At 46.8% G+C, this 16,430-nt stretch overlaps 1 protein-coding gene across 3 annotated transcripts in view; it reads right to left on the bottom strand.

The window, feature by feature from the left end:
- The window catches only part of DYM (dymeclin), a 408,809-nt gene that overhangs the window by 197,603 nt on the left and 194,776 nt on the right, over window positions 1–16,430 (bottom strand). For all 3 annotated transcript variants that reach the window (XM_088476488.1, XM_088476487.1, XM_088476489.1), the window contains exons 12-13: window positions 14,321–14,434; window positions 9,308–9,402 (exon numbers count right to left, since the gene is read on the bottom strand). In XM_088476488.1, the coding sequence (XP_088332614.1) occupies window positions 9,308–9,402; window positions 14,321–14,434 (209 nt within the window). The remainder of the gene's footprint in view (window positions 1–9,307; window positions 9,403–14,320; window positions 14,435–16,430) is intronic.

Here is a 16,430-nt window from a genome sequence, read left to right as displayed (position 1 = left end):
GCTTCCACCTGCTCTGGAATTATCTCATCCTCCAAACACCATAATGCAGCCTGAGGCCCCAGGAGGACCCAGATGCCTGATAATGATCCAAAGGAAATCCACAGCAAAGAGATCGCTGCTCTCAGAATATGGGGGAGATGTATCAAGCAGTGAAAAGAGGGGGGAAATGGCTGATTTCCATCAGCTTCTACCGATCATTTTATAGAGTGTACTTGATAAATGTTACCTCAAAGCTAATTGGTTGCTATGGGCAGCTTCTCCACTCTTATCACTGGTTGATACATAAGAGGCCCAAGAGCTAACCGGCCAGATCTGACCAATAATGGTTAAGTGTTGAACAAAACAGGACATCTTGCGTGCATAGAGTGTCAGCTACAAAGCGGTTTTGCCAGGGCTGGCTCTGGGGCATTGCCCACAGTCTAGTCAGCCTGGAGAGTATGGGTGATGTTTGTGGCAGGAACGTTGAATGTTTCGAGCCATCTTCTGTCTGGTGGGAAACGTTACGTATTGAAAAGACAGCATGGCGGCATCTACATATCATTCTGTTGGTCATTATTGTTCGTGTAATGTAAATAATGAAGACTCTCTAGCCTTTTGGTGGTGTGGCGCAGGAGCTGGCACTTTTTCCAGCTGTTCCATTTACAGCGCTCGATTGTTACCTTGATGAGAGGTTGAAGCGATGGGGGCGCTATTTGTCCATCACGCGGTAGTAATTACTCTCTGATATAGCGCCTGCAACATTTCCTGAGATAAATCGCTATCATGTGAAAAGGGAAGACTTCAATTATCCTCAGCATGGAAACAAATAAACACTTCCAAACACTGCATTTCTCCTGCTTGAAAAGTGCCAGAGTCCAACGCACCAGCCTAATTCTGTATTTATTTTTATTTACTAAACATGGTATCCAATTACGGTATTGTACGTGCATTGAGCACAACACAAAATAAATAACTGTCCGGTAAAGGACCCCTGACCAGAAGCATACTAAGAGAATGACAGGCAACACACAACGTCCACCATCTACAGTCCCATGAAATATGTAGTGCTCGGCTGTAAGTGCATAGGAAAGAATGTGCCGGATTTATAACGTGTTTGTATCATCCGCGGCCGCCTTGCGCTCTCGCAGATACAGGCAGAAGCCTTTTTCCGTTGTGTAAATGCCATCCTTTACAGCTGTGCTTCTGCTGCAGTAAAACAGGTCCAGCAGACACGGTAATAAATAAAGGCCTATTTCCAGAGCTTGATAAAATGACGGTGTTTGATGTTTTAAACCATGGGGCATATGACCTTAAACAGAGGGATGGAAAAATTTGGTTCCCACATGCCAAGATTAAGCACACACGGTCTGTCTCGGTGGCCGTCGAGTTCCCAAGAAAGGAAAACTTCAGCTGTGCCAATGTAAACACTGGAAAAAAAAAAAAGGAGTTTGGAAAATTCCCCTTTTCAACACTGGATTTTGTTGGTAAACCAATTAGTACGACAGAAGTAACATTATATGAAGCCGGTCCAGGAGAAGTGACAATTGTCTGCAGGAACACGCTGGGGGAAATAATTCAGTAGTCGGCTTTGTTCCACGTCCTGCGAGAGAGGACACTGATCCCACAGTGGCGCCAGTCGCATCACCCTAACGCTGCATTAATTACTCTACCAGCGCGCTCTTATTTGGCTATTGGGTTGTGCAAAAGGCGCCTATAATAAAAACGTTTACGCATTTGGATGTTGCTTGCTGAAGATTTATGACAAGTGCCTCTAGCAGGTAATAAAGAATCACACTACCGTAGTAGGACATCCAGAAAATGTGTTTTGTTGTACACCTTTAGCAGCGGCACATACAGCGATATCATTTCAGGGTGTTATTTATTTCCAACACAGGTTATCGTCTAGTCTCCACTCCCAACGGATTAATTCAAGCAGTATCTCAGACAAGATCTGCGCATCTAATAAACTGAATGTGACGCTTTCGTAAAAAGATTCCGCCTGTGCACCATGCTTGATATCCTCTACGCAAGAACGCCATCTAAAGCTGAACCAGAAACATCTGATTGTTTCAACCTCGCCACATCGTAGGTGGCCAAATGGGACTTTAAGCCCATCGGGCCAAATCACCGCCAGGCCCACTGAGGCTCGTTAGTCATTTTCCATATATACCCAATTCAAAATACAACCCTGTACTACATGCTGACCAACCATCAGTGAATTTACCAACGGTCGACATAAAAAAACAAAAAACACCACGAATACTGCTCCTTCCCAAAACTACGCGATGATCCGGGTGCTCGTGGGGCCCTGCTACTACAGCCAGTAGATGCCTGCAAACACAAGGCTAGTCGGAGCCATACGGTCATCTTCGGGCTGCATTTACAAGCATTCCGATTGGATTCATGTTATCACGGTCATTTTGGGGCCATATAAGCTGTAATATCTGGCCACCTGCCCAATACGGGCTGCAGAAATAACAGCTAGTAAAAGGCCAGCAATATACGTCATACACCACACCCAGGAATCTGTCTCTCAATAGGGCTATGAATCTCGCCCCACCTTTGACCTCTAGATGCTACAGCTTTGACATTTTTGAAACATAATGTGTCTTAGGATGTTGGCTCTCAGTAAGTGTTAATAAAACTGTAGTTAAAAAAATATTTTCAAGGGGAATGTTTGGTGTGCAGAGTTAGCACGTTTCAGATGGGAGTATCTCTGTAATAGCAGACGTAATTCTAACGCTTGCCAAAAATTGCTCCTCCCCTACTATGCATGTCCCTCGCCCCTTCTATACAAACCGAACTGCTGTGAGAGCAGGGAGGCGTCACTGCGCAGATTACCCACAGCGCTTTACTGCATTACAAAGTCATGAATAATTACCAAATGAGTCACGCTTGCCCACACTGTACATAAACCATCTGTTTCGAGATCAGTGTTGTCCACACTTGAGAGAAGGATGAATTCTTGTGGCGTATCGAAGAGGATGTGTTTTGAACCAATGGAAACATTGCATGGGCAGCAATGTGGCACAATGATTAGCTGGCTGCCTACCAGCGCTGAGGTCCTGGTTTTGAGTTCCACCAAGGCCCTATCTGTGTGGAGTTTGTTTGTTCCCTCCCATGTTTGCGTGGAATTGTTCACACAGTCCAAAATCAAACAAAACATACTTGTAGGTTAGTTGGCCCCTGGCAAAAATGTAACCCTTGTGTGTATGGTAGGGAATACAGATTATAAGCTCCACTGGGGCCAGAACTGTTGTGAATGACTAAACGCTGCGTAATATGTGCGCGCTATATATACAATGGTCAATAAATAAAGTTGGCTTCTCAAGTACATGAGTGCCTTGAAGCATTGAGCAGGACTCTATGCCAATTTCCAAGGGGCATAAAAGTATGATAGAAAATACTCCGGAACCAAAATGGCGCCCTGCTCAGAAACAGGAGAGCAATGCAAATATACAAGCTCATGCATCGGCCTTCTTAGTGTTATGGATAGTTTAGTGACGTCCTAATAACTTTCTGCGTTCAAACAATGGATTGTAATGTTGTAACTTGCCAGGAGGCTAGAGCACTAACGGATGCATGGTCCCAAAATGTTCCATCCCAGTCCCATGAAATGAGATGTGACAGCTCCCACCGGCAACAGATTCTCACAACCGAAAAGTCATCGCAAATCATCTTTATTATAGCGATCCCAAAAACGTTATTTTGTTGCACAAACAAGACATCTTGGGCCGTATAAACACTATAAATCCCTTTTATGCCCACTTTCCTATTGTATCTTCCCTAAGAGCTGTGCTGGAAAGTTGAGTAAACACTATAAAAACAGAGCCTGAAGATTTAAAGTGTTTGAGTTACTCTTCCCAATTCTTCATGGGCTCAGCCCTCCAGTTCCTAACGTGGGCCTTTCGCCTACACAGAGGAGACAGACATAACGCCAGGGGCTGCAGCCTATCGATGGCATTGAAATACTGCAGCACTTACTTCCCTAATAATGGCGCTGGACACTAGCGGAGTTATAGGATGCAGTCTCATGATTTGTAGTGGTCTCCACGGTCTATGTGACAAATACATGTTAATGGCTATTGGCTGGACTTGTCTATGGATTTCTAAGGATCAAAAGGCCAATGATGAAAAAAAATAGAGATGAGGGGTTATCTAAATTAGGATTAGCAATACATGAGATTGAAAAGGAGAAATGTAGTAACGTGAAAGTTGCATTACCGGGAAGGATGAAGAAAATCCCCCTAGCCACTGCTCCACTCAGCAGAGACCCAGGGTCTCCACCATACAGCCAGATTATCAAGAGACCATCGATCACTTCACAGCACCAGCCAAAACCCGGAGCTATGCGACGTAGTGGAGGGGACGTGGCCATGTAGACAAACATGGATCTTGCATCTCTTTATCATGACACTCACACCAAGAGGCCATTTTATAATGAGGAATAATAGTTGCGCCTTCGATTTAACAGCAGTTTTCTGGTGTCAATCAAAATATAACATAACATATGATAAGAGTGTCACGGATGACGCCACATCACACATTATGATATAATGGATCTCTTACATTCCTTGTGACAACTACTACATCAAACAACTTTTATAATGAGACACCTTCATCAGATGTTCCTCAGTACAGTATTACACCACTAAACATGCCACACGTGTTAGTTACTAACAATAGCAAATCAGCTTTTACCAGTCTTACTCCTGACGGACAATGAAAGCAAGAGTCTGATTGGTTGCAGATTTGCACCTTTGAGCACGAGTTCACAAATAAGCCTCAAAGTGATAAAAAAATAATAATACGGTAATCTGTGTATTTATTCATCTCCACTGAGACCCAAATGGTTACCATGGCTATTTTCTAAACTAAAATAGGGACATGAACTTTTACTATTTATGACTGTATATGTGTCTGCTGTAAACAGGGCTGCTGCCATCAGAAATTGTGAGGCCCAACACAAACGAAACATGCAGCCCACCCCCTCCACGGCCACCGCACTCCCACTCACCCCTCTGTGGATGCAGCATTGTAGCCTTGGTGCCAAGCGAAAACACATTCGATAACGACCCCCCAGCACACACCCCACCCTGACCTCCCCACATGTCCCTTACAGGCCCCCAGATCTCCCCACATGTCCCTTACAGGCCCCCAGATTTCCCCACATGTCCCTTACAGGCCCCCAGACCTCCCCACATGTCCCTTACAGGCCCCCAGACCTCCCCACATGTCCCTTACAGGCCCCCAGACCTCTCCACATGTCCCTTACAGGCCCCAGATCTCCCCACATGTCCCTTACAGGCCCCCAGATCTCCCCACATGTCCCTTACAGGCCCCCAGATCTCCCCACATGTCCCTTACAGGCCCCCAGATCTCCCCACATGTCCCTTACAGGCCCCCAGATCTCCCCACATGTCCCTTACAGGCCCCCAGATCTCCTCACATGTCCCTTACAGGCCCCCAGATCTCCCCACATGTCCCTTACAGGCCCCCAGATCTCCCCACATGTCCCTTACAGGCCCCCAGATCTCCCCACATGTCCCTTACAGGCCCCCAGATCTCCCCACATGTCCCTTACAGGCCCCCAGATCTCCCCACATGTCCCTTACAGGCCCCCAGATCTCCCCACATGTCCCTTACAGGCCCCCAGATCTCCCCACATGTCCCTTACAGGCCCCCAGATCTCCCCACATGTCCCTTACAGGCCCCCAGATCTCCCCACATGTCCCTTACAGGCCCCCAGATCTCCCCACATGTCCCTTACAGGCCCCCAGATCTCCCCACATGTCCCTTACAGGCCCCCAGATCTCCCCACATGTCCCTTACAGGCCCCCAGATCTCCCCACATGTCCCTTACAGGCCCCCAGATCTCCCCACATGTCCCTTACAGGCCCCCAGATCTCCCCACATGTCCCTTACAGGCCCCCAGATCTCCCCACATGTCCCTTACAGGCCCCCAGATCTCCCCACATGTCCCTTTCAGGCCCCCAGATCTCCCCACATGTCCCTTACAGGCCCCCAGATCTCCCCACATGTCCCTTTCAGGCCCCCAGATCTCCCCACATGTCCCTTACAGGCCCCCAGATCTCCCCACATGTCCCTTACAGGCCCCCAGATCTCCCCACATGTCCCTTACAGGCCCCCAGATCTCCCCACATGTCCCTTACAGGCCCCCAGATCTCCCCACATGTCCCTTACAGGCCCCCAGATCTCCCCACATGTCCCTTACAGGCCCCCAGATCTCCCCACATGTCCCTTACAGGCCCCCAGATCTCCCCACATGTCCCTTTCATCCTCCACAGAACTCCCCACATGCTGTTCACCTGCTCCTTAGACCATCTTCATATAAAGCTTGTATGGGGCCCTCTGGCACCCAGAGCTGGAAAGTAAGACGAGGGAAATCTATGGTGTAAATTTATGTCGCCTAGCCACCGAATCTTTAGGGTGTTTGATAGGCTTAAGTAAATAATAGCCCTAATAATAGGTGCTTTTAACACTATTTAATACAAAGGGATAACACTTAACATGTCTTGGGATTTTACTAAATAATGTTAAAAAGCAAAATTAAATGATGGCTCTCTGTTCCCCCATCTCTCCCATGTCACAAATACACATGGGACAGAGACAAGCACACTGACACAGACAGACACAGACCAAAAGACTGAGCAGAACATCCAGTATGCAAAACTGACAGGAGCTGATTGGCTGGAGCACCATTTAAGTTTTGTAACAAGTGATACATATGGGACAAAATTCCTATTGTTTAACAACAAGGATCCAAGATTTATAAACACACATTAGCTCAGCATACCAAACTAATGGCCTGATTCAGACCCACTCGCGAGCGGCTGTCCGCTCGCAAGTGGGTCGATGTTATGGACTGAGCATGCGCACGACGGAGGGAGCTCCGTCGTGCGCATGCGCCAGACGCGACGAGCGAAGGAAAGTCCTTCGCTCGTTGTGTCTGATCAAAGGGGGCGTGCTGTCGATGTTGATTGACAGCACGCCCCCTTTGGTAGGCGTGCCGGGGGCGTGCCTCCCTGACGGGGGCGTTCCCACGGGAACGCCTCCCGTCAGAAGCCGGCCCACTGACATCACTAGTGATGTCAGTGGGAGTGATTTTGGGTCTGATAGAGCCAAAATCACTCCGGAGCTTGCGGTTGAAAACCTCAACCGCAGGCTCCGGCTCGCAATTTCGATGGTCGTGATGGTCACGACCATCGCGGCCATCAAAATGCACGCTCGTATAGCCTGTGGGTGGTGACCCACAGCTATACGAGCGTCCAGGAGGACGCTCCATTTTCATGGAGGCCGGCCCTCATTCAGAGCGTGCGCTCTGCTCAGAGCGTACGGCTCTGAATGAGGGCCCAAGTCATTTATTATAATCAATATGGTATAAAGGGGGTGATGTATCAAGCAGTGAAAAATATCGAGAAGTTGCCATAGCAACCAATCAGCTTCTACCAATCATTTTATAGAATGTACTTGATGACTGTTACTTCGATGCCGATTGGTTGCTTTGAGCAACTTCTTCACTCTTTCCCCTGCTTGATACAATAAACTCCGAAGTCCCTTCCTAGTGAGTCACCTGACTGTGGCATAGGAGGGGGACTCCTGGCTTGTTCCTTCTGCTCAGAGGCAGTTGCTAAATTAAGTCTTAAGATTATTGGTGTCAGGTGAGTTACCTGTAACCATACAGTGTGCCTCGATAGCAGACTCAGGGCCTGATTCAGATTTGGACTCAATGTTGATAAAAAAAAATACGCAGTTGAGCGAATATCGGCCGATGGCGCATGTGACTTAGCCGCAATGCGCACACGTGGCAATTGAATTGCGATCAAATGTGACTATGGTTGTAGTGAGGATTTATTCGCAAGTGACTGACAGACGGGGGCCGTTTTGTAAAAAGTGATGGGGAGTGGCGCAAAAAACGCAGATACGCCATGACCGTTCTCGGAGCATGTATCTGCCTACATCTGCAATACCGTACGCAGAAAATATGGCACCAGTGCAGGATTGCATAAATTGGATTTAAAATAAAAAAAAAATTATTTAAATAGGATTTTATTAATTTTTTTTTTTTTTTTTAAACGTTTAAAAATTTAAACCGTTTACTTAAAAAATATATTAATAAAAAATCCTATTTAATTCCCAAAAAATATGATTTAAATCAAATAAATCCGTTTTGATTTTTTGTTAAAATCCGATTTTTATGCAACCTTGCGCCAGCGTCTCAGTTCCCGAGGCCATTCTGCGTGTCCATAGGGTTACTCCGATGGGCAATGATCGAAGGATCTGTGACCACCGCTGCGTGTTTGGACGCACTCGCTTGGATCTGCGGAGCTGCCGGTGGGCGTCTCAATACATTTCCGGACGGCTGCGTGCATTAGCATATAGTCACACAGCAGCTGCGTACGAGATCGCGGCTGGGATTGCATTAGTGTCCACATCTGAATCAGGCCCTGTATTAGAAATACGACAGCCATTTTTATGGAGAACAAAAACGCACTAAGGCCTGTATCATTTACTTAGCCACAATGGCTTCAGGGTTGGAGACAAACTAATGAAACAATTGATCATTAAGTGGTCAGTGAAGCTAGAAAAGGATCAGAGGAAGTGTCGGATAGGATCATCAGCACCTGGGCCCCCCCCTGGACAGCCCAAATGTACCCCCTCTGTACCACCCTGATGGTGGCTCTGGATGTAAACATTTTGTGATCACTGATGTAACAGCCCAAATCTCTCTCTAGCTTTGGCTATCAGTTTGTTCTTTTATTTCCACATCATGCAGTGCTGAGTGACATGGCTGGAGCCATGTAAGTGACGTGATATGCGATGGAAGTGCCCCCCTCTACAACCGCAGCCTGCATACTGTATAGCATAGACAGTCTATACATTACTAATTGCAGGTACATGGAGGGAATGAAATATGGTCACTGTGAATAGTATCAGACGGTCACTTAGGAGGCGGGAAAGCGATCTCATGCCAGGAACTCAAGAGGCCTCTTGCAGAACTTTGTTAGTTCACTTTTCTCTGTAACAACTGCTGGGAAAGTTGTTTAATACACGGAGCAGCTTTTCCCTCCCCTTCAGCTACTAGGAGGAGACGGGTAAACTGCCAGTGTAGTGCCCTGAGAGGGCCTGGCATGAGACTGCCCAGTATAATCTGTGGTGAATGGTAAGCGAGGGCTGAGATCAGATCTCAAATCAAGAACCGTCTAGCGACCTGTCCTCATGTAACAGCAGTAATGTGTAAATAAATAAGGCCTGAGAGGCCAACAAAAGAAAGTGGTTATAAAACACAATATATATTTCACGTTACCTGATAATCCTCTGAGCTGCATACTGGTGGAGAGAGCGGAACTGAGCGGACATGTTGGCCAGGGCCGCCAAGCAATTGGTGTGCAGATACTTGTCCTGAAAATAAGAAATAATCTCTATTACCCTTCTGCGCTGTACAGATATACTGTGCACTCAGAGGCCATCAGGCTTTGCTCAAATCACACATCTCTGTGGTGCAAATAGATATATCCATGTGGTGAGCAAAGCGAGCCACCGTGCTGCAGAGTGGCGAGCAAAGCGAGCCCGCAAGGGGCCGAATGGTATTTCCTCATCTTTACGCTACTTCCGTATCTTCACTGACGGCTCCAGCAGGGGGCCGCAAAGATGAGGAAGTACCGATAAATCTTCTAATTTGACTTCACTAAAATAAAATCAAAACATTCAAAGACTTCTTTCTAAAGCATAATGATCTCCTCCACCCTCTGAATTCCATCTAGATATATACACCGAGTTGACCGAGTATGGGGGACTCCAGAGGGGCCGACAAGAGTATGGGGGACTCCAGAGGGGCCGACAAGAGTATGGGGGACTCCAGAGGGGCCGACAAGAGTATGGGGGACTCCAGAGGGGTCGACAAGAGTATGGGGGACTCCAGAGGGGTCGACAAGAGTATGGGGGACTCCAGAGGGGTCGACAAGAGTATGGGGGACTCCAGAGGGGTCGACAAGAGTATGGGGGACTCCAGAGGGGTCGACAAGAGTATGGGGGACTCCAGAGGGGTCGACAAGAGTATGGGGGACTCCAGAGGGGTCGACAAGAGTATGAGGGACTCCAGAGGGGTCGACAAGAGTATGAGGGACTCCAGAGGGGTCGACAAGAGTATGAGGGACTCCAGAGGGGTCGACAAGAGTATGAGGGACTCCAGAGGGGTCGACAAGAGTATGAGGGACTCCAGAGGGGTCGACAAGAGTATGAGGGACTCCAGAGGGGTCGACAAGAGTATGAGGGACTCCAGAGGGGTCGACAAGAGTATGAGGGACTCCATAAAAGTATGAAGAATCTCTAAATTACCATTCACAGTGACATGTGTAGGACACGGCCTAGTCAGAGATTAGACAATGTGGTGCCATCATAGATTGGGTTATCACAACTAAACTTAATTTGCAGAATTATATAAGAAAAATACTAGGTAAAGGGAACGAGAGACATTTGTTTTAATTAAATATGTGAAGACATTGATGTCACTGCAGATTATAGAGTCCAACGCTTTGCTGGTTGCATTTTCTAAGTTCAGAAACCTGAGCTTCCCAAAACGTGCAAGTAACATTAGTCACACACTACCACGTATTAACTTCACATCACACGTAGAGACATGTGTGGTGCAAAACTCTGAATAATTCTCTCACTTCAGAGCATTAATAATCAGTCAGGAAAGGGATTGCGTGCGCTCAATGTGATCTCTATGTCTGTCAGTTTAGCAAGCAATCGTCTAAAGGCCCCCATACATCAGCAATTGATCGCAGCAATTGCGCAATTTGCAATCGATTGTGTATAAAAATCTTTCCCTTTTTCAATTGATTGTGGCAATTCTGCAATCAATTGAAAAAGGGAAAGATTTTTTATACACAATCGATTGCAATTTGCACAATTGCTGATGTATGGGGGCCTTTACTTACAGGTTCTCAAACTCGGTCCTCAGGACCCCAAACAGGGCATGTTTTCCAGGCCTCCTCACAGAATCACAAGTGAAATAATTAGCTCCACCTGTGGATCTTTTAAAATGTGTCAGTGAGCAATGAACACACCTGTGCACCTGCTGGGTAACCAGGAAAACATGGCCTGTGAGGGGTCCCGAGGACAGAGTTTGAGAACCACTGGTCTAATTATTAGCTCCTATAAGTGCGTCAGAATCCCTTGGCGTTCTTCGCCGTGCCCCTTTGCCACAGATAAGAACCGTACTTGTGGTATCCTGAGTGTGGGACAACTATTACTGTAAATAAGCGCAGTGAAGGATGTAAGGAGACCGAAAGCTGCAGCAGGTTATAATTATCAAACCATTGGCAATCAGTTCCGTGACGACATCTTTGTGGGGAATTCCTTCCTTTGCAGATGGTCCAACATCCAATAAGGCTGCTGATAACAACATTCACCTTCTGGTGTATATGAGGGGAAGTAATTAGCTCCATCAAGTACCATCCCTAGGATGACAAACCTCTCTCCCCTCCCCTGACCTCTACTATCACTTGTGTGTCTCTGCTATTTCCACATAAATATGTCCTAATTCTACCTAAAGCGTTACACATCCAAATCACAGCTCATCCCCTTCCCGAGACTTCACTCGGCATCAACAACAACAAAATTTCACTGTCATGGTGTCATCCTTAACTCATCTGCTTCACCCCTCACATGGAGTCTCTCTCACAGTCCTGTCACCCATCACATGGAGTCTCTCTCACAGTCCTGTCATCCATCACATGGAGTCTCTCTCACAGTCCTGTCACCCATCACATGGAGTCTCTCTCACAGTCCTGTCACCCATCACATGGAGTCTCTCTCACAGTCCTGTCATCCATCACGTGAAGTCTCTCTCACAGTCCTGTCGCCCCATACATGGAGTCTCTCTCACAGTCCTGTCATCCATCACGTGGAGTCTCTCTCACAGTCCTGTCATCCATCACGTGAAGTCTCTCTCACAGTCCTGTCATCCATCACATGAAGTCTCTCTCACAGTCCTGTCATCCTTCACAGGGAGTCTCTCTCACAGTCCTGTCACACCTTACATGAAGTCTCTCTCACAGTCCTGTCATCCTTCACAGGGAGTCTCTCTCACAGTCCTGTCCCTTCACAGGGAGTCTCTCTCACAGTCCTGTCATCCTTCACAGGGAGTCTCTCTCACAGTCCTGTCACCCCTTACATGAAGTCTCTCTCACAGTCCTGTCATCCATCACGTGAAGTCTCTCTCACAGTCCTGTCATCCATCACATGAAGTCTCTCTCACAGTCCTGTCATCCTCACAGGGAGTCTCTCTCATAGTCCTGTCACACCTTACATGAAGTCTCTCTCACAGTCCTGTCATCCTTCACAGGGAGTCTCTCTCACAGTCCTGTCCCTTCACAGGGAGTCTCTCTCACAGTCCTGTCATCCTTCACAGGGAGTCTCTCTCACAGTCAAGTCACCCCTTACATGAAGTCTCTCTCACAGTCCTGTCATCCTTCACAGGGAGTGTCTCTCACAGTCAAGTCACCCCTTACATGGAGTCTCTCTCACAGTCCTGTCACCATTCACAGAGAGTCTCTCTCACAGTCCTGTCACCCTTCACAGAGAGTCTCTCTCACAGTCCTGTCACCCCTTACATGGAGTCGCTCTCACAGTCCTGTCATCCTTCACAGGGAGTCTCTCTCACAGTCCTGTCACCTCTTACATGGAGTCTCTCTCACAGTCCTGTCATCCATCACATGAAGTCTCTCTCACAGTCCTGTCATCCTTCACATGAAGCCTCTTTCACAGTCCTGTCATCCATCACATGAAGTCTCTCTCACAGTCCTGTCATACATCACATGAAGTCTCTCTCACAGTCCTGTCATCCATCACATGAAGTCTCTCTCTCAGTCCTGTCATCCTTCACATGAAGTCTCTCTCACAGTCCGGTCACCCCTCACATGAAGTCACTCTCACAGTCCCGTCATCCTTCACATGGAGTCTTTCACAGTCCTGTCATCCTTCACAGGGAGACTCTCTCACAGTCCTGTCATCCTTCACATGAAGTCTCTCTCACATTCCGGTCATCCCTCACATGAAGTCGCTCTCACAGTCCGGTCAGTCTCTCTCACAGTCCTGTCATCCTTCACATGAAGTCGCTCTCACAGTCCTGTCATCCTTCACATGAAGTCTGTCTCACAGTCCTGTCACCTCACAAGATGTCTCTCTCATATGCAGTCAGTTTGTCGACATTCACAATATTAACATTCTGTACATGTTGATATTCTAAATGTCGACGAAATATACAATACACTTAAATATGTCCTTTTCTTACCGGTTTTGCAACCAAGATTCTTATGCTGGGTACAAACTGAGCGATGTGTACCCAGCCGATCAATATGTCTGCCCAACATATCAGATCCTGGGTACGCATTAGAACCTTGTTCCGTCCTGCATTACCTGCAACGGGGCCACTTGGGATATCGTCCGGTTGGACGTGCCGCACGGTTGAGCGGACGATGTCCCAAGCGTCCTCAGAAGCACGCATATTGGCTGTACACACTGAGCGATGCGGCAGATATGTAGTTGAGATTCGTCCGGAAACGACACATCGTGCCGACATCGCTCCGGTGTGTACCCGGCTTAATTCTCATTTCCAGTCTCAACTCCTGCAACCTCATCCTATCTGAGATAATCGTCACTCCGCTGTCACTGCTTCAATCTGGCTTATATGCTGCTACTCCCCTGTGGAATACACTACCATACATGATCGCACAACAAGACTTTCCTCTAGTCATCAAACCTACCAGAGTTCCCTGACATCTCATCTCTTCAGACAGCAGAACCACCCACGTCACCTCCTTAAGCTATTCTACTAATTACGTCTACAGTACACGGTCTACGCATAACTTTACATGTGTTCTCTTTCTACACCCATACAACACACTGCCCCCAGGCCAACATTGCTGTGTGACTGGATCATACAGCCCGCCAGCCCTCTGCAATCAGGCTAGTCTGATATGCAATATATAGCACTTATCGTGTACCAGATTCCTCTTTCCCTAAGAGTGTAAGCTTTCGAGCAGGGCCCTCTCACCACTTCTCAGTCTGTTATTACCCAGCCTCTTATTACGGTGTTATTCCAAATTGTAACATGCAACAAAATATGATGGAGATATATAAGTAACTTAATATAATATATACAATTACTGGACAGGTCCCCAGCCTTCAAAACCTCAACCTCTGAAAACCCACCTCTAGACTATAGCTTACTCTATTCCCATCTATACTACTCCCACTTATATGTAAATCCGGCTGGAAATTACATGTATGTGAATTAGTGAATATTACTTACCCTTGTGCGAGTCATATTGTACTGAATGGTTCTGATCACTACTAAGATGAGGAGACTGCCCAGAGAGATTTCAGTCAGCACACGTTCAGAGTACCAAGTTATGTTCTTCAATATCTGCAAAGAGAAGATCAGACCATCAGTAGGCGAAACCTAGAAATATAACTAAATACACTGACGATTGCTAAATAATTAGTAAATGATCCCACATTTATTCTGAATTGTGGATGTGACCATATCAGAGTTATTTGTGTAATGCTCAACATTCTGCATGAAGCCTACCAAGGGGGCAGCTGTATATTACAGATAAAGGCAGTCAGAGAGACCTCCTGAAGCCATGCTAGCCACCTGACTACTGTCTGCGACGTGTATATTTGCCATTTCTCATTATCTCATTAGAGTCCAGCAAGTTTTTGTCCACATTATCAATGAAGTTTTACTGTGCTGAAAACACCAGTCTGCAGCGCCATAGAAAAAGCACTGTACATATAATTTATGTCTTGCATTCCTTGCTACAATACACACAGAAGACAACTTTTGTGCCACGTGCTTGACATGACACAGGGCAAAGACCGTTCTACAACAAACCTTTAGAAATGGAATACTATAACACAAATTCCTGCTAGGAGATAAAAAGCTTTATTCCACTCTCCAATGCTACATTCATGGAAATTGTTCAGAAATTGTACTTATAACAACTTGCTGCTTGAATTACAGTAACAATCCAGTATACAGACGTGGTTGGAGCAAAGGGAATCGGTATGATTTACTGCCGGACCCATGCCCGGCGGTTGGAATCCCGACAGCGGTATCCCGGCAGAGGAAGAAATCCCGATCGTCAAAGGTAAGTGTATACTAACCTAATTCTACCCCCTAACCCTCTCTTAGGGGTGCCTAACCCTAACCTTCCCCCCCAGTGCCTGACCCTAATCCCCCCGCTAAGTGCATAAACCTAACCCCCCCTTCCCCGCCGCCTAAACCTAAGTCTCCCCGGGGGTGCCTAACACTAACCCCCCCTTCCCCTAGCCTAAACCTAACCTCCAGAGGGGTGCCTAACCCTAAGTCCCCCCCCAGGAACCCTAAACCTAACCCCCCCCCCCCCCACGGCTATCCGCGCTGGGCGTCCCTCCGATCGGGATGCCGGGCGTCGGGCTCCCGGGGTATGTCTAATGACAGGCGTCGGCTTATCGACGCCTGTCTTTAGACCCTTGCCGGGAAATGACAGTCGGGTAGCCGGCTGTCGGGATTAGGTCCACCGGCTTCCCGGCTGCATACCGCAGCAAAGATGGGCCACTGACTGCTGTAACTTTACTGTGTAAAAAATAAAAACTGCCCTTTCCCCCACATGAATAACCATCGGAGTGAATGAGCGTGGGAGTCCTACTGCACAATAGCCATTGACAACCTTTGGCAGGCTGGTGTTTGTAGTTCCACAAGCACAATAATTAACAGAACAGAAACAACTTCTGTACAAAAGATGGAGGAGGCGACTACTTGCTCTGCTATTTAATTACTAATCCCCTATTTCCTGTATGTAAGCATCCAGTGTTCCATTTAATCCATATTTGTTTGCTAACCATTTTGCAACAGTATTGTAACATTACAGCAGATTAAGCAACGACTGAAATATTGTCTGTCTTCCGGGTAAAACCCTCTTTGCTTCTGGACAGTTTGCAGCCATCGGTCAAAAGGCTATTGGTTTGGTTTGGGCGGAAAAACTCAAATACCACAGCATACTATGTAAACTGTTCCCCTCCAAACGTGTGATGATGATGCTGCTGATCGTGTTCCAGAGTCTAAATCCAACCATCTGTACAGAGTAATCCTGTTACCTATGAGACCGCAAGTCAATAAACTCGATACGCAGTTTTGATCATTGGGGGGACATGCTTTAGAAACGCCAAGAGTGAGGTCATTTCACCTGTGATTTGGAAATTATTATTCAGTTTGCCAAGTAATAAATTACAAATACTTAATCTAAACTCTTATAAAACTGGGTCTTCTGAAAAACAAAAACACAAATGAACACGAATCCCAAATACACCTACTAAATATTTCATTTAGAACATAAGCTTTTTTATTTTTAGCAGGGTTATCATTCTCTCTGTGTACT

The sequence above is a fragment of the Taudactylus pleione genome, unplaced genomic scaffold (genome assembly GCF_031769625.1).
Source record: "Taudactylus pleione unplaced genomic scaffold, aTauple2 ptg000189l, whole genome shotgun sequence".
NCBI lineage: Eukaryota > Metazoa > Chordata > Amphibia > Anura > Myobatrachidae > Taudactylus > Taudactylus pleione.
The sequence above is the reverse complement of the archived record's forward strand: the minus strand, read 5'-3'. Positions and strand labels throughout refer to the sequence as shown.